Source organism: Gymnogyps californianus, chromosome 27 (assembly GCF_018139145.2).
Source record: "Gymnogyps californianus isolate 813 chromosome 27, ASM1813914v2, whole genome shotgun sequence".
Lineage (NCBI taxonomy): Eukaryota > Metazoa > Chordata > Aves > Accipitriformes > Cathartidae > Gymnogyps > Gymnogyps californianus.
Window position 1 is genome coordinate 6127635 of NC_059497.1, and position 25353 is coordinate 6152987.

A 25353-nucleotide genomic window follows, 5' to 3' on the forward strand; every position below is an offset into this window, starting at 1 on the left:
TCAGTAGTTTGGCAGGTTTCTGGCTCCAAAGCTTGTTTTCACTACGTGAACTGTCTGAACTCTGGGTTGAACCAGGCTGCAAGCGCAACTAAAGCACGACTGCGATGGAGACATCCTATTTTAATCTGGGAGAAGGAAGTTGCCCAGGGCAGCTGCTGGGATTTCCAGGAGGCCTCCAGCTTAGATTCCTCTCCTGCTCCTTTACCTGCCCCTGCAGGGAAGGGAAGATGCCGGCATAAGCTGTTTTGGTGTGGGAGGAAACGCATGCTAGAGCTTAGGTAGCTGTAGACTTGCGCAATAATTTAGGAAGGCAGCTGTTGACAACGTATTCTGTAGGTCTGTCTGTCATCAAATATCCCTTTCCTGTGCTGTACTTTGGTAGAACTAGAGCAAATGCGTTATTTTTAAGGCTTCTGGCTTGGTCCGGACATGACTACTGTGTGTGGGAGGTTGTCCCTATGAAAACCCTCCGTATAAACGCCCTGGCACGCGCCTGGGGTGTCCAGCACTGAAAGCCTTGTGGAGCTCAACCCCTGGAGCCCCCTGACAAGCGGCAAGGTCAGGCTCAGGGCTGGCAACCCCCGGTGACAGCTTTTGGAAGCAGCAAGAGGAACGAGGAGCTGGCTCTTGGGTTGGAGACTCTCTCTCGGGGGAGCACTAGGGACGTGAAGGCTACAAGGACACGCGTCCTGCTCTGTGCTCGTTTAAGAGTCAGTGCTCGCCCCGGGAGCGAGCAGGACACGGGCTGTGCGGTCTGACTCTTCCTAGGCTTGTGCAATAGGGACACCGGAGGTGGACTCTCGGACGAACCTGTCCGTCAGCTCAAACAACTGCCAGGAGGAGGGAGGGAAGGAGCTGAGAGCGTTTTCCTTGTGGGTTGCTCAAGGGATGAGGTGGCTTTGGGGACCTTCCACTCTGGCGTAGTGTGCAGGTCAGGGGTGAGCCCCAGCTGCCCCAGCGAGGGAGCCCGGCTCTAGACTGGGGGCTCCGTGCATCCAGAAGGACTTGGTCTGAGGAACCACTGGAGAGAGGAGGGCAAGGGAATGAGGGAGGTAAAATTGGGTGTGGTGGAAGTGATGAGGAGAGACGACTCTCTAATAACCTTCATTTAATTCTTCCATGACACTGGCATGTGTAGAAATGTTACAGGCTTGTTTACAATACTGATAACATTTGCATTGCTCTGTGGGTTAATAGCAAAGCCCTTTATATCAAGTACAATATAATCACTTCATAGATTTTCTTTATATAAAATAAATGCTTAGAAATATCAACCGTTATTGCTATTAAATTCCTGAGTTACGCTGAGAACATGTTCTCTTCACCTTCATTAGATGCTCCCCGCTGTCAGCAGTGTCTGCTCATCAGTCGCCAAGCCCTGCGGTGTGTTATAGAGGGTTTGTCCATGCAAGCTGACAACTGCACGCAGGGAGATTTTCTATATAGGAAAAAGGAAAGAAAGTTCAAGTTAGCAGGCGTGTCACTTGCTCAGCGTGGGCAATTTCAGTAGTCAGATGAAACACCAAAATGCAGATCGGCTCCAGAACCATAAGCCTGACTCCCAAGCTGTTCTCCTGGACTGACTCAGTCATTTGCCTCACAATCCTAGAGCAAACGTCCCCTGCGACCGTGACGGATCTCGCAAGTGAAGCTGGTTAAAGCTAGTCTGATGCTGGAGTCTGTGCGTTAACACAGCAGGGGTAGATCCTACTGCGGAAGAGAGGACTGCTTAATGCTGTTCATGCTATAGGTCTTCCAGCCTTGGTGACTGGTAGTACAAGGCGGCCCATCTTGCATCATGTCAGGCTATTTAGAGCTTGGAGAAGCAGAGCGCTTAACATATTAACTTCATTTTACCTGGAAGTCACGGATATAGGTGAGGAAAAAGCTGAGGAAGGAGAATGCTAACGACCATTCTGAGACGGTACTGATGATGTGAGCTGTGTAGCCCTGTGTAACAGTGAGAGGGGGAAAAAAAAAGAAATCAGTGTGAAAAGCTCCTCTTGAACCTGCAATGGCACAAAGATGGCTTGCACATGTGACATCCCGCATCCACAACTATTCGCCTTGGAGAGCAAAATTTCTTAGCGCATCTGGAGTCTCTAAGAATGAAGTGCTGAACTCAGCAGAAGAGCGAGCATGACCAGGCAAACACCGGCTCCGCGCAGCTGGGATGACCCCCACTGGGAATTTAATATCCACCTGCAAAACCTCAATCAAGAGCTTGGCATGACTAACAGCAAAACCCCTTTACAAAAGTAAGGTTCAAGGCCCTCCTTTGGAGGTAAGCAGACTTCCGAGAGGCTCCCTGTGCTTAAATAAAGGGAGGGGTGGGAAAAGCCCTCACAACCAGCCTGCATAATGCTTCCTCTGGTACATGCCACACCTCCAGCAGTGCCTGGAGAGGATGAGGAGGGCCAGGCAGACAGGCAGAGCTGTTAAGACCTACACGCCCTTTCTCCATCCCGCTTGGGATCCCTCACTGCCCAGCACTTACCACTTCAACGGCAGCTCTATCACTTGTATCCTTTGGCTTTTTTCTCCTCCTGACTCCACCAGACACCCGCCTGGCAGCAGTCAGGCACTCTGCTTCGCTGCAACCGGCTGGTTTGTTAGTTACAGTTATCGTGTAACAGTGACGGGGAATCGCTGACCAGCACAGACCAGACAGGCTGGTAGTTTGACAGCTCATTGAGACAGTTCAGTTACTGCCCGTGAGCAAGATTAATTTAAAATAATGCTTAAAGCTGCAACTGTTTTGCTCAGAGCAGTACTTCAGCAAGTAGCTGCATACTGGCTCAACTGGTAAAGCTCACTTGTCCTCTCCCATCCCGAGTACGCGTACACAACGGCAGTAAGTGCCCAGATGCATTTGTCACTGCAAATAGCGTAGCTGGTCTTTGTTCTCTGTTTATTTTCTCCGCTCAGTCACTTACTTTTTCCTGTGGGTCCCAGTGCAACTTCTGCACTAGATTCATTCCATACAGGCCACTGTATAAGACAACTGAGGAAACAAACACTGTAAATAAATATGTTAAGGAAGATTCAAGACCAAGAATGAGCAACTTGGAAATTTTGGACTCGGCTCTGGACGGTGTCAAGCTGAGGCTGTAGAGAGATCTCTGCGTGTTTTCCACAAGGTCTCCTCAGCACAATGAACAGTAATGGTGACACGGACTGCTTCACATCGTCCCCTTCAACTTGCAGGTTGTTCCAACTGACTAGTTACTGTCACATGAAAAGGTTAATTCTAATCTAAATCGATTAGCTTTGTTCTCTGTATGCTGCATCCTGTTATACCTCCTTGATCAAACATAGCGTCCTTATGAAAGCATTTAAACTATGATCAAATGAGAATACTTACTTAGCATTTTGAATTTTTTTTTAGTGGTATTTTCCAGGCTAATCGTGTCTAGACCTCTTTGATTGCTTTTCAGCTTCTCAACCACCTTGAATTCTTGGCATGTGGGTTACAGGTTGGAATACTGTATCATTTGCAGCAGAGAGGGTTATTAGCTTTTCTGTTTCCCTCTTAGTTCACTCAAGGTTTGATAACTGCTTTGGTACAGCAGCCAAGGAAAAACCCCACGTGACAATGATTCCGCATTTGATCAGAGACCTGGGCCCTTTCCAGAGTGACCGAGATGTCACTTTTTCAACATCTTACAGAGGGAAGGTACGCTACATCAGTGCTACTGGCTTTATAAATGGAACTTGGAGCATTAAGTTATAGATCTGATTTTCATAGGATTAAGGTATTAACTTCTTCAGTCATTAATGAGATGAAACATCAAGAGCCTCCTGATGTGAAAGATTAGTTTTGGTGGTGAACAAGGCTGAACTTACTGGCGCAAACATGGCTTTCAAAACCCAGACTTCCAAAGCTTATTAAAAAATGGATGTGAGTGGTCCAGGGAGCTCTGGTTACTGATCTGAATGCAAGATACCCAATTCTCTGCTAATTAAAATGTACAGCTTTAGTAGCTGTTAGTTACCTGCCTGAGTTACTACTGCAATGGAAAGAATTTAATCATAGTGATACAAAAATAACTGGCTCCCATCCTCCCCTCGTTACAGAGCAGGTAATTAACTGCTTTGCTCCTTCTGTGTTGGCAATTCTGCTGTTTCACTCCAGCAGAGGATCAGGAGTATTTTTATAGAATCAGGGAATCATTTAGGTTGGAAAAGACCTTTAAGATCATTGAGTCCAACCGCTAACCTAATACTGCCAAGTCCACCACTAAACCATGTCCCTAAGCACCACGTCTACACGTCTTTTAAATACCCCCAGGGACGGTGACTCCACCACTGCCCTGGGCAGCCTGTGCCAGTGCTTGACAACCCTTTTGGTGAAGAAATTTTTCCTAATGTCCAATCTAAACCTTCTTTGGCGCAACTTGAGGCCATTTCCTCTTGTCCTATCGCTTGTTACTTGGGAGAAGAGACCAACACCCACCTCGCTACAACCTCCTTTCAGGTAGTTGTAGAGAGCGATGAGGTTTCCCCTCAGCCTCCTTTTCTCCAGGCTAAACAACCCCAGTTCCCTCAGCCGCTCCTCACAGGACTTGTTCTCTAGACCCTTCCCCAGCTTCGTTGCCCTGCTTTGGACACGCTCCAGCCCCTCAATGTCTTTCTTGTAGTGAGGGGCCCAAAACCGAACACAGCATTCGAGGTGCGGCCTCACCAGTGCCGAGTACAGGGGGACGATCACTGCCCTAGTCCTGCTGGCCACACTATTGCTGATACAAAATGTACGTTTCCTTCTGTCCTCCGGTACCAGTTACAACCATTTCACCTATGGCCACAGACTTCTCCCTGTTACCATCTTTCCCTTATTACATTATGAGCTGTTAATTTAGAAAATACTCTTGACAATTTCCCTTTTCTTCCCCTTCCACACATATGTGTGTATATACCATTATTTCTACAGCTTTCCTTCCCTCTAATTTTGGTTAGACCACGCTGGTTCAAAAACCTCTACAGATTTGGGGTTTGTGAGTTTTTGGCATCTGTAAAAGGCTCTTGGAGCAGATCATACTGTTCCATTTTAGTCTTCCCCAACTGTATTTGGCTCCTAACTGTTCAAAGCTGAAAATCTTGTTCTTTGCTAGCACCAAAAATTTCTGCTAGGGACGGCAAGTCTCACAGATGACTCCCTTGCTCTGTGTCAAGCCTCCTCAGCAGGTAAGGGTCCTTCTCGCTTCTTTATAGATAACCAGCCTGTGCCCTGACTATCGCTTCTCGTCTGATTAGTACAGATTGTATAATCTTGCAGTAGCAGGAATGGGGGCTCAGCGAGATGTTCCGTCACTGGGAAATGGGGCGTATGGTTTAGTGTTGGTTTTGGCTGGCAGCCTGGAAATAAGTGGAATTGGTGGGGATTAAATCGGTGGCCTTGATTCAGCTGCAGAAGGGACAGCATTTAAGCAGTGATTTTTGCACTCATGTCTTTGGAATGTAAATTCGAAAGCTTTAGTGTTGTAGTCCTGTTTGACATAAAACTGAGTCATAATTTCCAAAATACAATGTTTAGGTCCATCGGGGTGAGCAGAGGAGCTCCTGTGGTTCAGTTTCCTGATTGATAAATGACTCTGGACAGGAAAAAGGCCTCTCTTTCTGGAGGCGTTTGCCCATATTTCTGTAAAACCCACAGCTGCTTCCAGCACTCAGAATTCAAAGTTAAGGGAGATGATGGATTCCAGAGCCCAGGGAAGGTTCTAGGGAACGCCGGTCAGAAACGTCTTGTCTTTTGAACTGCAAAATGGGCAGGGGAGGAGATCAGAGGTCAAATGTCTCTTCTGACTCAACCTTGGCAATACGCTCCAGAATTCTCTCTCTGACAAATGCCAGCACTTTAAACCTGCTCTGGGAGCCAGCTGCACAGTGCAGCGCTGTTGCGCATGGTTAGGTTAGTAGTATTTTCTCTTACGCTACATTCGTTACTTCTCTTTTAGTTGTATCCAACTATAAAACTTGCTGCAGCATTCCTGTCACCAGGGAACAGACACTTTTATTTCTTACCTGGCTTTTTCCCCCCCTTAAAACCACCCATCTCTTAAGTACGCTTCCCTTTCTCCCCATCTTTCATAATCTACAGTCAGACCTCTTTGCGATAAACTCTTATTTTGCCATTTTCAGTCTCTGGTGTGCAGGAAAGGAGAGGAGAAAGGGTGGTAACCATCCCTCTTACCTTTTTTTATTATCCAGTGACTCACTTGTGGGCTTAACGTGGTGGTTCCCTTTTTCCTAAAGTTCCCAGGTTGCAATACAGACTACGAATAGATAGCACGAAACAAGCTGTACGTGTAAAGACGATAGGCCTTCTGTGGCACAGCCTTTCACATTGGTAGGTTCAATTACTGTAGATGCAAATACTGTCATTTGTGAAGGCTGCTCTGTTTTACGGTGACACTACACAGCAAAAGGATACTGCTCACAATGCTTGAACAACACCAGAGTAACATGGTCAGACGGATCCAAAAGATGTCTTTGCTGTGAACTTCTGGCTGCATCAGGTAGGATAGGACGGTCTGAACGAGCATATAAACGGCCCCTACTCCGAATGTCAGGCAGGCTCCAACCACGTGTACGTAGTACAGAATACATTTCTAGGGAAGGAAAGCACTGCTTGTACAGAACCTGGTTTCATTTTAAACGCTGAGAACAATTTTCTTCTGTAAACCTTTGGCACTCCACCCACTCCATTACCTTCTCACATCCCAAGCTAAGCAGTTCTGGAACGTGCTAGTACTTAGCAGATTTTTCTTGGAAAGCCCATACAGAGTTAGCTGGAAGCCAGCACCTGCCAGCCCTCTGTATTGCTGCTTTTGTTAAGTTCTTGTGGCTAAGTTACAGGTCACAGCTATATCTTCACTACAGGAATTTATAAGAGCTGTTCTCATTAGCCATCATGGCCAGTAATACTGAAGCTGGATGAAGGAACCCTGCAGTTGGGCAGATAATGAGAGTGACAACAGGCTAACTACTGAGCATTTCTATCCCAGGAATCTGTACATCTATGAAAGATAATGCAATACAGGATAAACACGACACAGTTCTAGTACCCAAAATGGGATTAAAAATAACAAGGTTTAGCGCTTCTCTGAATACTCTAGTTTGAATAAGCCTTGTTTGTCAAATTAGTATCTTTGAATACTCAGAAGGAACAAGGTTGAATCAAGCAGTAATACTTCTTAACTTAAAAAACACTGTAGGAGAATCAACTGGCAAATAGTAAAAATCATTAAAACTAGAAGTTATGCCAAGAAAACAACCCAACTTCAAATTTATGCCCTGAAAAATCATGTTGTGTTCAGTCCTTTCCTCTCATCCCCGGCTAAGCACAGTAACCAAAGACAGAAACTAAAAAGCGTTATCTTGCCAATTGCGCAATGCCAGGCCTGGCAGCCTCCCTGCGCTCCAATCACGCCGGTGATCTTTTATGCCCTAAAGCACGAGACTGTCTGTGTATTTTACGGAGTAAGCATTAAGTCAGGAATTGGAGTCACCCTTTCCTCACAATCTCTCTGTGCACCTTATGTGCACAAATGAATTTGAAGTGCTGCATCCACCGTATAACAGAGGTGGGAATTTATATTTAAATAGTGAATAACCAAGTGGCAAAGGCGTGTGCTCCAAAATCATGTGCTGCTCAGTGAGGAGGTGTCATCAGAGAGAGATCTTTGCTCTATATGAGAGGAAATCAATAGCCACAGCTAGAATAAAGCGATAGTACTGGCTGAACAGCGTGAATTAAATATGCCATGAGGATGAGCCCTGTGCCACTGCTTTGAGTCCCAGCAGTGAGAGCTGTCTGGAGCCCTCTGCGTGACGGCTGTTCCCATATCCCCTTTGTTCATCTTCGTCTATTTTCACACTTCAGTTGTCTTCAGTCACTAGTGGATTCCAGGGGGCTTTAGCTCCTTTTGCCTCTGGGGTGGCCTTCAACCAGTCCTCAGCATCGCTTGGATGCACAGGCACATCACTTCCAATTTTTGTCTTGCTCAAGATGAAATGTTACACAAACTAGTTAACAAATTCACATGCACCTTCTATATTTTGATTATCTTGAAATCTACAAAAAGTAGACATACCCTCTCCTGACCAGTGGTGGAGGGAAATCGTGGAGCTGAACACAGCCTGGAGGTTTTTGCTTGGTGGGTGTGGTAGGGGAGGCTGTGACCTCTGGGTATAGCTAGGGCTCTAGAAAAAAGTAAATAGATTGAGGCCTCCAAAAAACAAAACAACCCCAAACGAGTGTGCTGAGGTTTCTAAGACTGGGGCTGCTGAAGCACTTGGAGAGCTGTGCTAGGGGAAAAGGAGAAGGGAAAAAGGTGGAGCTTTCCAGGAGCTTTTCCTCTTTGCTTTTCCCTGGCCCTAATCCAACAGGAGACCAAGGTGACACTGCAGCCTCTAGTGGCTAAAGGCACCGCTGCAGATCCCCCCAAAATCCAGCAGGTAATTAATCCGATGAGGCTGGCAACTGTACAACTGTCTTGCGGGTAACAGCCAACGATGTCGAATGTGGCCCTGCTGATGGTGTGATATGTGAGAACATCAGATTTTTTTTTGGAGGGCATGGGAAGTATTGGGGAGGAAAAAAAAATAGAGACACTGGGATGGAGAAATTCAAAAGCTGGTTAACATTGCAGTATTTTCAAGAATTGTGCCAGTTTGAAGGAAAACATGCCTAAGAGCGCAGATTTTTCAGAGCTGGCCTTCTTGTGGGGTTGGGTGTTTTTGTTGGCTTTACTTCTAGTTGTAACAATTTTTGACTATTTGGTACCTGATTCTCCTGAGTCAAAATGCAGTATAGTCGTGGTCTTTTAATCTGGAGCTAGGGCTTTCAAATCTCCTATAAGGATATCCAAGATGAGTTTGCTTTCTGCAAAACTCGTGAGGTTTTTAATGTTTTGAAATTTCACGAATGGCTGCTCACAAGTCCTAGTGGATAAAGCAAATGACTAAGAAATTCTAAACTGAAACTTATTTTTTTAATGGTTTTCTGTAGGGAATTTGACAAAAAACAGGTTTGCCCTAAAAAGCCTTGCCTTCAGTAAAACCCCCATTTTATCAGATACCTCAGTAAACGCACACACACACAGCTCCGGACAGCTTCAGGACATTGCAAGCAAAGCACAAACCTGGAAATTTGCAATAATGCAAAGTCCAAAACAGCTCATCAATCCTAGTGTAAGGCCAATCTTATTAAGCTTGATGATCTTGGATTTTTCTGGATTCAAAGCGTAAACTTGTTTATAACGGACATACATGGTAGCCATACCTGTTAATGAAGAACACAAATGCAGTAAGATTTTCAGCTGATGAGTAGACTGTCCTTTTTTAACTGGGAAGATGCTGAGTGACAGAGGCAACAGTTTAAAATACAAAAACTGTCTTATGGTACACTGAAATAGGAAAGCTGAGAATCTGGAAGTCAAAACTGAAATAATATAATGGTAAACAAGTCAACTTCCTAGATTTTTCTGATCTGTTTCATTTGAAAGACATACTAGGTTTGTTTTCCCCCTCTCCATAATCGCAGCACAACTAAGGTGACTGCCCTGAATCTGCATTTCTATTTCTCTTACTAGCCTGCTGAGGTTTTTTAAACACATTTTTGGCCTTCTGGAATCTGCAATTGTCATGCTGGCTTTGTGAATAACACCACTGCCATGCACTTTCCTCTGAATTGCTTAAGATAATTAAGATTGATTGCTTAGAATTTAGTTTTTTACTGAGAATTACAGGCTGTCTAATGATCTGAATAAGGAAATTAAATTGTTTACAACTGTGTGCATTCCAGAACTGCCTGCAGTTCGCCAAGGACAGCTTTCTATACTCACCCAAGAAAGCAGAAATATTTAACATGATCCCAAATAAGCATCTTTCCGGAGGTATTGTCCCTGTATCACTGGAAGAGATAAATGGGGTGATACGTATCTATCTATACTAAAAATACTTGCAACACAACTTTACTTATTTCAGTCTACAAAGGAACCATAAGAAACAGATTTGTAAAAACCCTCCCAGATACTTTTTACTGAATTTCTCATTAATCAAACTATACCGTGCTAGTTTTAGAGCTATAGAAATAAGCATGATAAAGACATGCTATCCTCAGAACAAGGAATGAACATACTTGGTGTAACTATTCCTTTTATATTCTTGATTCCACAAAAGGTGAATAAAGAGTATTAAAACCAGAAAAATGAAGAACCTGGAAAACTGAAAGACCAAAACTAAGGTCATATGTACAGCCTTGATGCAATGCAGCTGGGAATATAGATTATAGTATAGATTTACTGATGCAACCAAACCTGGTGACAGCAAGACGCTTTACTCCGAACAGAGGGTTGGAGATGCACCCCAGTTTTCCTGTTCATCATCATTTTAAGGATATGTTCACACAGCCACAGCTTAAAGGTTAGACTTTTGCACGAAAATAGACAACTTTAAATAGAGTTACACACAAATAACTATAAACAGCTAGTAACTTTAAAACTGGAGCTGTTAGTTAAGAACTGCTGTTTAAAGTTTGGAGTTGGGGAAGAATTCACAGGAGTGAGAGGCCAATTCAATACTATGATACAGTATGAACGTTACTGACCTGATGTAGGGCACCAAAGGGTCGACGTGGTGTAGGACGATTGCAGTAATGTATGAAAACACAAAAGATGCAGCTGACCAAACAACCAAAGCCACAGGCAAGAAAGAGAGGCCTTGCTGAAACCACCACATTTCAGTGCTGACTTCTAACTCCGAACACTGTGAGGAATCAAATACAAAGGTTTACTAAGATTTCACAAAGGTTTTGCTCTTCTTGATGCAAGCTGCTTCCAGTACAGCAATTTGATATTGCTCAGTCCTGTCCTGCAAACCTGAAGTGAACATTTGACTTCACAGCATAGAAGCAATCATAAATAAGCAGAAATAACATCTGGAAATGTTAATTCTGAAATTCTTAGAAGATCATGAGAAAAGAAACCAGTAGTGTCACTTTACTACATGTCTCAGCATTTGCTGCTGCCAGAATAAGGTCAAGTGGGTCACTGTGAATAACTGACTCTATTTTCTTCTTACCCTTGTGTCATAACACCGTGTTAGAATTAGTGAGGCTGACAGAGAACGTGTCCCAGTAGCGACAGTTTAACTGATGGTGGCTGTTGTGGAGCCTCTGACTTCCGTTAACAATCAACTGGGCAGACGTGGAGGAAATGACCTAAAATTACTTTAATATCTGCACTCATTTACTACCTGTCACACACTACTTGTGTGACTCAACATCTGTTATAAGCATCACTTAAATAAGCTCACAGATATCTATGAGCAAGAGCTGACTGCTACCAGCCACAACCTTCAGACTCAAGGGCTACTTATTCCTGGTGGCAGTCTAGCAGCTACCGTGTTTTTACAGGTGGGAGGAAAAGGTCCATTTGCAGTGGAGTGAAATGGCAAAGTCTGTACTCACGCTATCCAGTTCCGTAAGTCCCAAACCTGACAGCAGATCTGTGTCTCTACCTCCAGTTCTCTAAGGGCAATGATGTGCAATGGTGTCACCCTGGTGAGCTCACGCACAAAGAACTGTGACTCCTCTCTACTCTTGCTGCTAGAGGGAAGTAATTTTCTATCGGCTTCAAATACAAAGTTAAACAGACCTGATTTCAGAATCCCAGAATGGCTGAGGTGGGAAGGGACCTCTGGAGGTCATCTTGTCCAAGCTCCCTGCTCAAGCAGGGCCTCCCAGAGCCAGTTGTGCAGGACGGCTTTTGAATGGAGATACTACAACCTCTCCGGGCAACCTGTGCCAGTGCCCAGTCATCCTCACAGTGAGAAAGTGTCTCCTGATGTTCAGACAGAGCCTCCTGTGTTTCAGTTTGTGCCCACTGCCTCTGGTCCTGTCACTGGGCGCCACTGAAAAGAGCCTGGCTCCGTCCTCTTTGCACCCTCCCGTCAGGTAGGGAGATGAGGTCCCACCTGAGCCTTCTCTACTCTAGGCCATACTTGCTCCTGCGTTTTATGCCATTTTACTGATGGCATTCCCTTACATTTACACTGGTGAGAAGAGTACAGAAAGTGTTTAAGCATAGTTGAAGCTGGAGACTGTAAATGGAATATGAAATAGGACAACGGTGAAGAGCAAATAATAAAGAGTACAGATCCAAGGGCATCCAGGCAAAGATCAAACAGTGTGTGAGAAAAGCAAAACAATGTTGAGACAAAATAGGAAGGAGCGCAGCACTGAGAGGTTTTAGGAGGCGGACATTGCCTAGAGTGTGAGAGACTGAAAGAAAGGAGAAAGAGAAAAGAAAGAAAGAGATAGGAAGCACCAAGACTAGAAAGTCTCATGGGAAGAAAAAAGAAGCTGAAACAAAAGTGGGTGAATCGTGCAACAGATCAGAGCTGATCAACTCCTTTGCATCTCACTTAGGAGGCCTCGGCACTCTTCTGACGTCGATTTACTGCACACAGCAGGTATTTGGTCACAGGCAGACCTTTCTCATATCTTTTTGCTGACCTTTGCCAGCATGCATGTCTAGGAGAGCTTGCGGAAGGCCAGGCTGACAGATTCATCACATAATGCATAACAATGCATAACGAGAATTGCTCATTTACCAGAAACTGGTGACTTGGGTTTGTGCTGCTTTTAAGCCTAGAATATTAGCGGTTCAGACAAGAACAAACAAGCTCTGGCATTCTCCTGGGAGGTAACAAAAGATAACCCTTGAAAAGAATGTACAATTACATCCTCGTAAAATTAAAGGTTCAGCTGGTTGTAAGGAAGATGTTAGGTAGCAGATGAAGGTGTCTAACAGGACATGTAGTGAATAAGAATAGTGATAGAATTAAAGGTGCTTGCTTTCTTACCCTTAAGCTTTCATTTTTAAGCTAAGTGTAACATTTACCCTCTAATGTCGACTTCCATTGTAACACTGTAATGCAGTAAAAATAGTAATTAATATAACTTCACAATCTCGTCTCTTATATGAGTAAATTGGGAATTTGAAAGAGAAATGCATGTTTTGCATGGCATTCTGTGTTATAGATGTTACGTGCCTGGGCCTGTAATTCAAAACTTCAAGCAGTCAGTCTGATGCTTAGATTTGACTTTTCCTTTAGCATTTAAATGTTGACAGTGCCTTAGCTTTATTTCTGAGCTCATAGATTTTTGCCTGAAAACAAACAAACAAAACAATATGCCACATACCTGAGAACAAGGGCATCAAAAGAAATGTCACCTCAAGGGGAATCCAAAGTCATCTTTCTGGTGAAGTTCCACATTCGCTTCATTTTTTTTCTAAATCTTTGAGATATAAAGGAAAATAATCAAGATGTGAGGTACATGTATACCTCTTACTCTATAGTATTTATTCTCCTTCTTAGCATCTTTTATTAGTCCTTGCTGCTGACTAGACATTGGATTAGATGGACTGGTGGCCTGACACAGTATGTTTTTCCTATGTTCCAAGTGGTTTAAGGAGTGAAGCTTGTGTATGGTGGTAGAAATGCAGAAAAAAAGGTGTTTAAGACTTTCTGATTTATAGGACTTGTCTACACAAAGTTTTAACTTGAAGTGAGAAGCTTTCAAGAAAAAAAATGAATGCAACTGTTTTAATGCAATTAAAACCCGTGCCTACGATCACTGCTTTCACATAAGGACGAGGACAGAACATGGAGTCTTCCCGTTTCATTGTGGATGGGCATCCCAATGTGATTGCTGGCGCTACGCTAAATATATGGCAGGGTAGGTGCTGAAGCAACCTGAATTTAACCAGACATCCCACAACTCCTGTCTTCACATGAGCAGCTGTCATCTTCACACACTGGAGAACGTCAGAGAGGAGATACTGTGCTGCGTTCCTGTTAGCTGGCGATATTCATAAGCTTGCACAGATGTCTACAACGTTTGGGTGCTGGTCAGACACAGCCTTGGGGTGCCGCTGTGTCGTGGTTTAACCCCAGCCGGCAACTAAGCACCACGCAGCCGCTCGCTCACTCCCCCCCACCCAGTGGGATGGGGGAGAGAATCGAAAAAAAAACCTCGTGGGTTGAGATAAAGACAGTTTAATAGGACAGAAAGGAACGAAAAATAATTATGATGATAATAATAATATGACAATAATAATACTAAAAGAATTAGACTATACAAAACAAGTGATGCACACTGCAATTGCTCACCACTCGCCAACCGATGCCCAGTTAGTTCCCGAGCAGCGATCCGCCCCTCCCAGCCAACTCCCCCCAGTTTATATACTGGGCATGACATCATATGGTATGGAATATCCCTTTGGCCAGTTTGGGTCAGCTGTCCTGGCTGTGTCCCCTCCCAGCTTCTTGTGCCCCTCCAGCCCTCTTGCTGGCTGGGCATGAGAAGTTGAAAAATCCTTGACTTAGTATAAACACTACTTAGCAACAACTAAAAACATCAGTGTGTTAACATTATTTTTCTACTAAATCCAAAACACTGCACTATACCAGCTACTAGGAAGAAAATTAACTCTATCCTAGCCAAAACCAGGACACGTTGCCATGTGGATGCAGTGGGACTGAAGCTATGTGGGGGTCAGGCTCACAGACAAAGCAGATTCTCCACCTGTTGGGAGTATTTGCATGCCTATGGAGATTGATTTACCTGGACTAAGGCGAGCTTACTAAAGCAGAACAGCTATTCCCAATTTCCCCCCTGGATACTGCTCTCATTACATAATAAATGTGTCCACGCAGGCAGCTCATCGGCAATGTCTGCTCCAGAGCAAGCCCTGCTGCAGAGAAGCCCTCAGTCAGTCAAGACTGGGCATCTCTGCAACCTCTGCTGTCACTCAGCCCAAAGCTAAGGTCTGGACACAAATTATGATTGTTTTTATGTGGTCAGGTGTAAAGAGCAGTGTAGTAGCTTCAGTTGCAACCTGAGAGCTCTGGTGAGGCACAACTTCTTACTGTGAATATAGCTGTGGGCTGGTACATCCCAACGGCACGGGGATTAGAGCTGGTTTGGGCTCTGTCAGAAAACTGCAGCTCTGGTCCTCTTACTTTCACAGACATAAACCCCTGACAAACTCTCCTTACACTTAAAACTGTTTTGTAAATTTTTTCCCCACTAAATTCTCTTTCTTACCTCTGTCAAGATCTTCCCTGAATTCTTATCATCTCCCTTCATCTTCCTTCCTGTTTAAATTTTTTTCACTGAAATCAAGTCTTTTTTCACGCTATTATGTGGGCAGACTGTATATACCAAACACAGGCTTTGTTCCGTGCAAAGCGCTGTGTACATTTATGGCACCATCTGCCCGAGGCCATCCAAACTTCGCACTGCTGCAGCTACACCGTGTCACTGCCAACTCACAGGGCTCTGAACGGGGAGCGTCCAGGCAAGCACAGGCGCATAACCAGGCATCTCAAGTCACTGGGAGGCAGGATGGAACTGCCATGCAATTTGCCAGCTGGAAGGTCCTGAAATAAATTAACACCTCATCCTGTCCTATTGTTTTCAACAGCGAGAAAGAAAACACACTCAACCTCCTTGCTTTGTCACAAGGTCCTTTGCCAACTGATTATACAATGGCAATGGCTAGCCTCTCTTTTCAGCATAACTAGGAAGTTCTTAAACATTTATCCTCATCTGCAGGCACTTTTGTGTCCTAAGGGGGTTTTTAAGCCCCAGACTGAATATCACAGATCTTTCCTGCGATAGACGTTATCAAATCATCATCAACAGCAAGTCAAGGAAGTGTTTCAAAAGCGAAGGAGATTTTAATCATCTCTGAGGTTTTTCTTTAAATGCAGGAAGTGTGCAGCAGCATTCTGCACATGCTTGAGCATGCGGAATAGAAACTACAAATGAAAATGAAAGGTGGCCAAGACCATTAACGGCAGAAAGTTAATGTTACCTGGAATGATAATGCTGAAAAGATGGTTGAAAGTACGTGGGGAAAAGGGAAATTTCTAAATGAATGCTGATACCCTGATTGTCAACCTGCCTCTTCCCTGCTCTCTCAGCAAGACAGGCAGCGATAAAGCCGTACTAAGGGATACTCGTTTCTCTCTCTAGAAAAATACTCCAACAGGCACTGTGTTGAAGGAAGGAAGCCAAAGCAAGTTGCCCTGTGCATTCCTAGAGTAAACACGAAGGTTGTATGGGGATGAGTCAGAAAGGGATTGAACATGTTCATTTGCGCAACTTATTGTCAGGGTCAAACTGATAACAACAGTTAAAGGTTGCTAATCCTCAAAGGACTAGAAGTAAGAAAGTAGGAAACGTGTCACCTTTGTTGTTCCCACTGCAGGGTAATGACAGCTGACTCATTTTGAGTGTTTTCTTGGTACAGACACGAAAAAAGTTGCTATTAAATCTTTTGGATATGGGGGTCAGCTTCCAGAGAGTTGAGGCGAGGATCTTTATGCCCTCGCTAAGCCCCTTTTACCCAGCTGGGGAAGCAGCAGAATGGCACGGCGCCAAACCAAACAGAGCCAGGCACAAGATACCATGACATAACGATGTACCAATGCCTGTTTTAGAAACCTGGCGTACCACGATACCGGCCTGTCGCTACAGCTGACTGAGGAGCTCAGTGTCCAGGACAAACGCACGCTACCTGTCAGTCCAACCTGTCTAACCAGAGCAAAGCAGCTAAAAATATGTGAGTACTTGAAGCAGAGCACGGGAGACAGTTTCCCACATTACAGCTTGGGAATCGAAGTTACTGCAAGGTCACAGAGAGGGACTGGAGGCGCCCGGTGCATGGGGGCAGCTCTGGGTGGTAAGAGAGAGGGAAAAGGCACCAGGATGGAGGGAAGGTTTAGGAGGGCAGCTGGGCAGGAAGGAAGGGGAGATGGAGGGGGGAAAGGGGAGGCCTGAGAGGTGAAAGGACAGAGGGGCTCGATGGGGTCCCCGGGGCAGGGGGGTCACTGGAAGCGATGGCGGGGCCACGGGGGATGGTGGTCGGGGGTCACTGGGACAGCAGGGAGAGCGATGGGGGGTCACTAGGGCTGACAGGGGGGCACGAGGGGGGTGACCAGGGTGGCGGGGGATTTGTTAGGGGAGGGAGGGGAGGCACCTGAGGTAACGGGGGGTCTCTAGGGGCGCTGGGGGCTCCCAGGGCGGCCGGCGGGTCGTTAGGCGCGGCAGGGGGGCAGCGGTGAGGGCGGTCAGGGCTGACAAGGGGTCAGGAAGGAGGAGGCCGAGGATGACACCGAGGAGTCCACGGGACACCGGAGGGTCGCTGAGGGGTGACGGGGAGGCGAAGGGAGGCCGGAGGGTCGCTGAGGGGAGAACCGGGGAGGCCACGGGAGGGGCAGGACCCGGGGCGGGGAGGGGAGGCCGTGCGCGGTGAGTTCCCCCTGCCCCCCCAATTTACCTCAGCCGCTCCCGCGCCGTCCCCGCGGCGGCCTCGCCCCGCCCCTCTCCGCCCCTCTCCCTCCCGCCCCGCCCCGCCCCGCCCCCGGCGCCCGCCGCCGCCGCCGCCCACCTCCTTTCCGGCCGTCGCAAAAGGGGCGTAAAAGCGTCGCCCGGTGTGGGGAGACTGAGGTAAATGCCGGGTTTGCTTCGGCGGCGGGCGGGACGCGAGGGGATGGGGTCCGTCCTCCCGGCTCTGCGCGGTCGCCCCGGGTGGGACGGGGTCCCTGGGGGAGAGGGGCCCCGTGTGGGTGAGGTCCTTGAGGTCAGGCCTGGGCCTGTGCTGCGGGCTGGGCCGGGGGCTGGGGTACAGCCGCCCGGCTTGGGTGCGGGTGGGTCCTGGCCGCCCCGGGGGCTGCCTCCTTCGGGCTGGGGGCGAAGCGGTTGGCTGGGCCGAGAGGTGCCTTTGTCCTCCCTCCCATCCCCTGGGTGTTTGCCGGCGAGCAGCCAGGCCCGGGTGAAAGTCCTGCGGAAGCCGGGCAGTGTGGGATTTGTTTTGGAGGACGAGGTGGTCTTTGGTTGTTTTCTCTCCTCGGGGGAGGGCAACCCTTCAGGAAGAGAGGAAAAGCATATAGTTTTTTTGCATTGGAACTAATGTTTCTGGTCATCCAGGACAACACCCACAGGGACCTCCTAAGTGACTAAGTCTGATTTCCTGATAAACGAATGGGTGCAGGTCTGCCTGCTCCCAAACTTATCAAGTTCCTGCATAAGCAAGGCCCTGTTTGCTTGCTTTCTCCTCCCCTTCCACTGACAGGGCTTTCTGAGGCTGGCTTTTCACTGTTGGAAATTGCCTTAATTAAGCTGTGGAGAGTGGAAATGAGAGCACTTGTTCTTATGCCAGTATTGACCTTTGATTTACATAGCTTATTTTCCCTACCTGGTGTGTGTGTTGCTGATGACTTTAGAGATAGCTGTCATCTTTCACTCTCTAGCTTGATTCTGCTAGACTTCACAACTAGGTTTTGTCTTTTTTTTTCCTGGTTGCCTCTTGTAGATAAATCGCAAACTTTTCTTTTTAGTCTCCATTCTCTACTGCTTCTCCTCTAGTTTGTGTAGAGAGTTATGTGTTTCTGGTCACCTGCCGTCAAGGGAGATGGAACATCACGAGGGTCCTTGTTTGCGCTGGAAATGCTGTTCCTGACCCTGTGTTTTCTTTTCACAGCTGCCTCATGCTGGTGTCTGTAGGCTGTCTTTGACCAGCTAAAGCTCTCTATCTCTTGCATGTTTCTTGCACATCTTAAAAGTTGAATAGATAATGAGCTTTCACCTGAACTGGGTTAAATTTGGAGAAGAAAAAAGCCACAGCAAAACTGAAATAAGGAACAGCAATCTGAAAAAAAAAATGCTTATAACTGCTTTTAGGTAGTTCTTCAGCTTCACCAAAGAAGCAAAGCTTCTTCAAACCAGTTAAACTAAAAACACTACAAATACAGAGAAATCTTTAGTGCCATCAGTCGATAAGCTAAAGTGCCGTACATCTGTTGCGTACAGCTAGCTCTCCTATGAGAGAGATGCGAGGGGACTGACTGTGCCTTAGTCTGTAACATAAGTCAGTGGTGTGGTGTAAGTTTCTACTGCTGATGAAATTTAGGCTGGTGCTGCAGGATATTTGCTTCAGTAGGCAGCAAGGAAAGTAAACAAGTGCAACTTTACCATTTTATAACTGCATTGAGAACACTTGTTTCCTGTCTTGCCCTCAGCAATTCTCCAAATATCTTTCTTTTCTAAGGGAGAACTCTTATAAAATCTTGGTTTGCTGGTGGCAAATGAAATGCTCCTTAGAGCAGCGCCTAGAAACTTCTGATATCTTAAAATCTCATTTGTGCTCTTCACCTTCAGTATGTCTCAACCCTTTATGTTGCAGGATCTTATGATTCTCCGTAACAGCTGCTACCTGCCAAATAAAAATTCTGAGGCCGCCCAATCCATGAGTGGGCATCGAAACATAAAGAGGCGATGTGGGGAGTCGCACCTGGAATCCCCGGCGGGCTGCGGTCATGGTCCCGCCGCTGGATGTGTGTTAAGCAAGCTAGTTCAGTTGCCTACACCTCCCTTGTCAAAGCACCAGCTGAAACGGTTAGAAGAACACAAATATCAGAGTGCCGGACGATCCCTGCTTGAACCCCTAATGCAAGGTTACTGGGAATGGTTAGTTGGAAGAGTTCCAGCCTGGATTGCCCCGAATCTGATCACTATCATTGGACTGTTAATAAATATATTTACAACTCTGCTATTAGTATATTACTGCCCAACAGCTACAGAACAGGTAAGTTATCGACCTCTGACAATCTTTGTTCGTAGTTACTGTCATCTAGTAGCAGCTCCCGCTGTTTTCTGGTGGGTTCTCATCTTTGTGGAGAACTGTTTCTCGTTGACCAGCCTGCAGTTTTCATACATTTAAGCTATTCTCTAGAAATGTTTGTAATGCGTGTGTCTCTATGTGAGTGCTTGCATGCAAAAAGAGCACTTGCTGAGTGAAACAGCAGTTCCTCTGGCCAACATGCACTGTATGAAATGGGGTCTAGTACCAAAATAGCTGTTCGGTCGCAGCTGTGAAGGAGCTGCTGCATGAAAGCTGCAGCCCTACAAGGCTTGAGTGTATGTGCAGACAAATCAGAAATGGATTTGCAGCTGGCTTGCTTGCATGGCATGCGGAATTTTTGCCTGTTTACTTTCTCTGCTTGTGACTGGGTTAGTCACCTTCAGCTTTCTGATCTAGAGTTACCACACAACAAGAAGTGCAAGGTGACTCGATTGGCAGCGAGCTCAGTCTGCCTGCGGGCCCGGCTAGAGTTGCAACACAGCGAGGAACTCGAGCTCAGACAAGGGACTGAGCTCCAAAGTGGCGCAGCTTGAGAGATCAAGGCTAGCTGCTTCCTCCGTGGCTGGTGTGACTAAACCCAGCTTATTAAAATAACGGAACACCTTTCTTCATCCTGTGTGGGCCCTGGCAGTTCGTGTTACCAGGCAGCTCAGATCAGGACCATCAGACAGTGTGTGATGAGCTGTGGGAACACAAAGTTGTCCTCTTGAGCAGCATGCTGCGTGAGTAGTCCGTGCTGTGAGGAGGCTGGATAAAAGTCAGTAGTTTTATTCTTTGTTCTGAATGCACTGAAAGCTCCTGACCTGTCCTCAGGAGAACTGTCTTAACTTCCTGTAATTCCTGGTTTCAGGGGTACAAAAGTCTTTACAAGGCATTTCAAGTTACTAGTTAGTTTCAAAGACTGTTCTCCCTCACTAGAGTTACCTCGTAAGGCACTTGAAGGCTTTCATTTTTGTGCACTGGAAAAGTTTTGTCACTTTAATGTTGAATCTTAAAAGCTGCTCATATCTGTATGCACTGAAAAAGGGAATTATTTGGTACAGAAAATGTATTACATATGAGACATTCTCCAGCTATTTGATGAGTTCTGGCTTTTAAAATATCTGAACTCCTTTGTAACCAAGTCTCCCATCTGAGGTTGGGAAAATACTTCGTAGTCAAGCGGCATACAGTTTGTTTCCGACTAGACTGACTAAAACCCGCGTCGGTTGGCACATTCAATGCTCTATGTCCCTGTTCCACATATGACATAGTAAAGGGATGTTGACCTCTTCTAGAAATCTGTTGAAATAGTTTCACAATAACGTGTGGAATTTGGCAGGTGTAAGATCAAAAGTGAATATTAAGTTCGAGCAGTGAATACTTAGAGCAGCTCCTTCCTCTTTCAGGCTATGGCATTGTTGTATGGCTTCGTTTTAACTTGCCACTTATTCCCATAGCAGTATTAGATGGGGGCTGAGACTCTGAAATCCAGTTCGATAGAGAGACTTCAACCTGTCTCTATTTCAGCAACTTAGCAGCTCGTATAGGCCACTGAATCAGAGCATAATTTAAAATTTAGAGTACAGTTGTATTTTGGTTGGTAATTAAACTTCTGAAGTATGCACTAAGCTACACTCAGAGTGTCAGAAAGTCATAATGTTAGCTGTAGCCTGCTGTATTAAAACGCTGTTTCGTGTTTAACAGTTTGAGAGTTATTGTGCGAAGTGAATGAGATTGTCTTCTCACTTTAGCTGAAAAATAACTTTCTGCTGAGGTAGCGTTCAGCCTGCTCTGATTTGCCATATGGCACTGCAGCCCTGTGTGCTGGCACGACAGAGAGGATGCCATCTCGGTGGTGGAGCTGTGAGCTTGTGCTTTTTAAGTGTCAAGTAGCTGTCTGGGGAAGAAAATGGGGCTTTGAAATTCCAGAAACAGATTTTTTTTTTTTCTGAAAGCACTATTGCTTTCAGATGTAAATTGTCTCTTCCTTGTAGCTCAGTCTCAGTTCTGCTTTTTTCAAAAGCAACTTGCCTCTTCCTGTTGATGAAAGGTGTAGCCAAGGGAATATAACTATCATTTACAGCTTCAGTGGTAACCAAAAAGAAAATGAGATACAAATAGTTCTACTGCCTGCTTAGTTGGGGGGATCCCAGCTAGCGAAGTGCTGAGCAATGGAATGGTACCTGAATTTCTGTTTTTTTAAAAAAAAAAAAAAAACAAAAAAGGAAAAAAGATTTGGATGAGAGGGAACTGTGAAATCTTATGCCCATACAAATAACATCTAAGTGGAAACACCTACACTGGTAATAAAAGTAGCATTTAAGAAAGAAGAGCCAACAGTCTGATTTTTTTTTTCGTAAAGTTTATAGAGGAAAAAGTGCGTGACCCTGAAAGTAACGTAAACATTGCATATAAAATCTATATGTGAGAAATAGAAATGGTATCATGGGATGGAATTCTGTGACATCAAAACATTGTCTAAATGTGGTCCTCTGCTTTTGGGTGACACATCTACCCCTTACCTCTCTTCTTGTGCTGGTTTGTGTAGATACACTGCTAAAAGCTGAGCATGGTGCCAGCTTTTGAGGCAGAATGAACTGTTTTAGTAAAATGCAGTAGCGGGAACAATGCAAGCTGTAAAAAGAAATATATTTAAGTTGATGTGCTACAAATGAGTCATGGTTGCATACACCAAAAGGAGCTGGACTCCAGAGCTTTATGAGAGGCAAGTCAGCTTGATTAAGCTACTTAGCTGTATTTGGACTTTATTGGTGTGGTCTGTAAAATAGAGCTGCTCATAAATGCTCACTTTTATAAAGTGTATCAAATGTGAAGATTGCAAAATATCCAATAATATCTGTTTTATGGATGTGTAAACTGAGACAGACTAATGGCAACCCTCTGGCTTTTGTGGTCAAAATGGTTTATGCTTCAAATACTGAAAAAAGCTTGAATTGTAGTCTTTGGTCTAGCAGGGATTTGGTATTGTTTGTATTTCTGTAGAAATAAAAATTGCTATACAGGATGTGAATATTAAGGGTTATTAACATAGATTTGGCAAAGCTCCTGTTACCTAGTAATAGAAAAAACAAGTGTGGGTGAAGATGCTGTACTGCAGAGCACTGAAGCTTTACAGATCTCGGAAAATGTAATAGCTCAACTTGAACTCCAAAAGTTTGAGCACTTTGCAATGACATAGTTCTCACACACCACTGCAGCCTGGTAATACCCTGTACTTGGCAGTGTTTTAGGATGTGACGCCTCACTGAGGTCTTGTGAAGATGAGCTCGGTGTTTGTGACACAGTTGCATGTTTTTGGGGGCTAAGAAGGTTTTTGAGTTTCTAAATCACTCAGACAACTTACACATACCCCGACTGGAAATAGAAGCAAGACAAGAACTTAATTGCGCACCACTTTGCAAATGCAGTACTATAATTTTTGTCAGATGTACAGTGCAGCTTCCTGCTTCAGAAAACATGCTGTACCTATTAATCTAAGCTAGCAATTCTTATCACTGTTTTATTTACATCTCACATGTCATAAACCCCTCTGCCTGTCCTTGCAAGAACCAGCTACTCAAAGGTCCATGCATGTGATGAGGAAGTGCGTGCATATGAAAAACTACTGTATGAGTGTAAGATAGGTCAACTCCAGGCTTTGGTTTTTTTCAGGTTTAAAAAATCTTTTACTCTCGTTGACTTTCTTTCTTAGGCACCTCCCTGGGCATACATTGCTTGTGCATGTGGCCTTTTCATCTACCAGTCTCTGGATGCTATAGATGGAAAACAAGCAAGAAGGACAAATAGCAGTACTCCGTTAGGAGAACTTTTTGATCATGGCTGTGATTCACTTTCCACAGGTATTGTTATTTTTAATTGAAGTATGAGGATTAAATTACTCTGTTTCAGGGATCAAATCTGGAATACAGAAAAATGCTTCTTTACTGAAGAAGAGGACAACTGATATTGCTGAATGTATAGCTTTTCAGTCAACCTTCTTTCCATAGACAGTATTCTTGATCAACTGAATCTCTTCTCTTGTATTACACTGAAAGAAAAATTAAGCATGTGACTAACTCAATCTGAGCCAGCAGTCTTCTGCGTATGCTTTATCAGAGTCTTGGTTCTAAAAAATTTTCTGTAAGAAGTTGTCAGAATGTTCTTCTATATTATTTTAGATTGAATTATATAGAGTGGTTACAAGACAGGTATGAAGCCTAAACAATGAGACGGTAGAAGTCTGAGTTTAAGATTAGAATCGGCAAGATCAGTTCCTACGTAGGCGGAGTTCATTCGGCTGGCCTGAAGTTTAACTCCATTGCAAAAGAGTGATCAGATGCTTTTGGTTACTTAAATTCTAAAGCTCTTATGCTTTAAATTTTTACAAATACTTTATCAAAGTCGTGTATTTAAAGGGTGGAGGGGAAAGCATAGTTACCTTATGAATCTTGAATGACAGACCTTAGATTTTCTTAATGGCATAATAAAAGTTCAGAAAATCAGGAAAAAAAATGTCCAGCAAATCTTGGATACATGAGAACCCCAAAACTCTGGCCCCAGGCTGCAATTGCATAAATCACTCAAGTCCCTTGATATCTAATCCCATTAAGTTCAATAAAAATGTAGGAGACTAAGAAACCCTCAATATTGAGGACTTCTGGTAATTGATATGAATTTAAATATACATTTTACAGTCTGTACTTTTTTAAATGTAAGTGTTAATGTCTTATGTCTTTGAAATAAAACACATCAGGATACCTTCACGCTGTCTCTCCTTCTCTGGGTCCTTTTGTTAGATTTGTTTCTGGTAAGGATCTTTACGCACATACACACTTTATCTTTTTACTATGTGACTGATTTTCTTCTACAGTCTTTGTGGTTTTGGGAACTTGTATTGCTGTGCAGCTGGGAACGAACCCTGACTGGATGTTCTTTTGTTGTTTTGCTGGAACATTCATGTTTTACTGCGCGCATTGGCAGACGTACGTCTCTGGAACGTTGCGCTTTGGCATGTAAGTACCTTGGCTGAAAATGAAACTGAAAGTTAGCCTGCTTTCCTGTCTAGTTGCACTTTATGTGATGGTAGTTCAGATCCTTAGAGCAGTAGTAAATTGTTTATATTCATATATACACACCTAGAGCTTGTGGCAGCTATTACCTGTTGGATCTGCAATTAATACTGTAAGTTACTTAGCTTGTTTTAGGAGTGGTAAAATATCCTTTTGTCCTATTAGTTAATTAGGAGCTTCTGATGTGATTTAAACCTAAATAAATAAGGGAGAGTACCTGGCATTTCATCCCCAAGAATGGAATGCTTTTGTCAGATGGAGGCAGTCTGGCTTGCGTATTCAGTTAACTACCTATCTCTTGGTCTTGCTTGACTTGTGATGGTGTATAGTTAATCTTTACTATTAACCGTAACTCGTAAAATATAGTGTATTAATTGACATTGTGCCTACAATTTAAAGTTCTGAACCCCTTTTAGTTAGTGTAGACTGTGGTTCTGTCAATAATGGAACCAAAATGGCAATGCCAAGGAAGTCAACAGCTGAAATCCCATTTACTGCTGAGTGAGGGTAGGTGGGGAAACAGAATGCAGGGACTCGGTGAGCTGTGGGATTCACTAGCCTTAATGTGGAAATGTACGTTTATT

The 25353-nt window shown here is 44.7% G+C and overlaps 3 protein-coding genes across 5 annotated transcripts in view; 1 reads left to right on the plus strand and 2 right to left on the minus strand.

Annotated features, from left to right (window-relative positions):
- LOC127026358 (guanine nucleotide-binding protein G(i) subunit alpha-3) overlaps window positions 1-25353 on the minus strand; it is a 378524-nt gene that overhangs the window by 147225 nt on the left and 205946 nt on the right. The window lies entirely within an intron of this gene.
- DRAM2 (DNA damage regulated autophagy modulator 2) lies at window positions 1107-13291 on the minus strand. Its single transcript, XM_050911559.1, has 8 exons — window positions 13208-13291; window positions 10610-10767; window positions 9846-9913; window positions 9144-9283; window positions 6431-6608; window positions 2937-3019; window positions 1858-1950; window positions 1107-1438 (listed from the first exon to the last, which is right to left on the minus strand). Exons 2-8 carry the CDS (start codon window positions 10738-10740, stop codon window positions 1331-1333), a joined length of 801 nt encoding a protein of 266 aa, XP_050767516.1. The 5' UTR covers window positions 10741-10767; window positions 13208-13291; the 3' UTR covers window positions 1107-1330.
- The window catches only part of CEPT1 (choline/ethanolamine phosphotransferase 1), a 32451-nt gene continuing 23718 nt past the window's right edge, over window positions 16621-25353 (plus strand). Inside the window, exons 1-4 of one of the 3 annotated variants that reach the window (XM_050911552.1) lie at window positions 16621-16637; window positions 19260-19661; window positions 23413-23560; window positions 24571-24712. In XM_050911552.1, coding sequence (XP_050767509.1) covers window positions 19266-19661; window positions 23413-23560; window positions 24571-24712 — 686 coding nt within the window. In that variant the 5' untranslated portion in view covers window positions 16621-16637; window positions 19260-19265. Of the gene's footprint in view, window positions 16638-17505; window positions 17525-19259; window positions 19662-23412; window positions 23561-24570; window positions 24713-25353 lie in introns of those variants that run through there. The other 2 variants (XM_050911553.1, XM_050911551.1) reach the window with 2 other exon arrangements.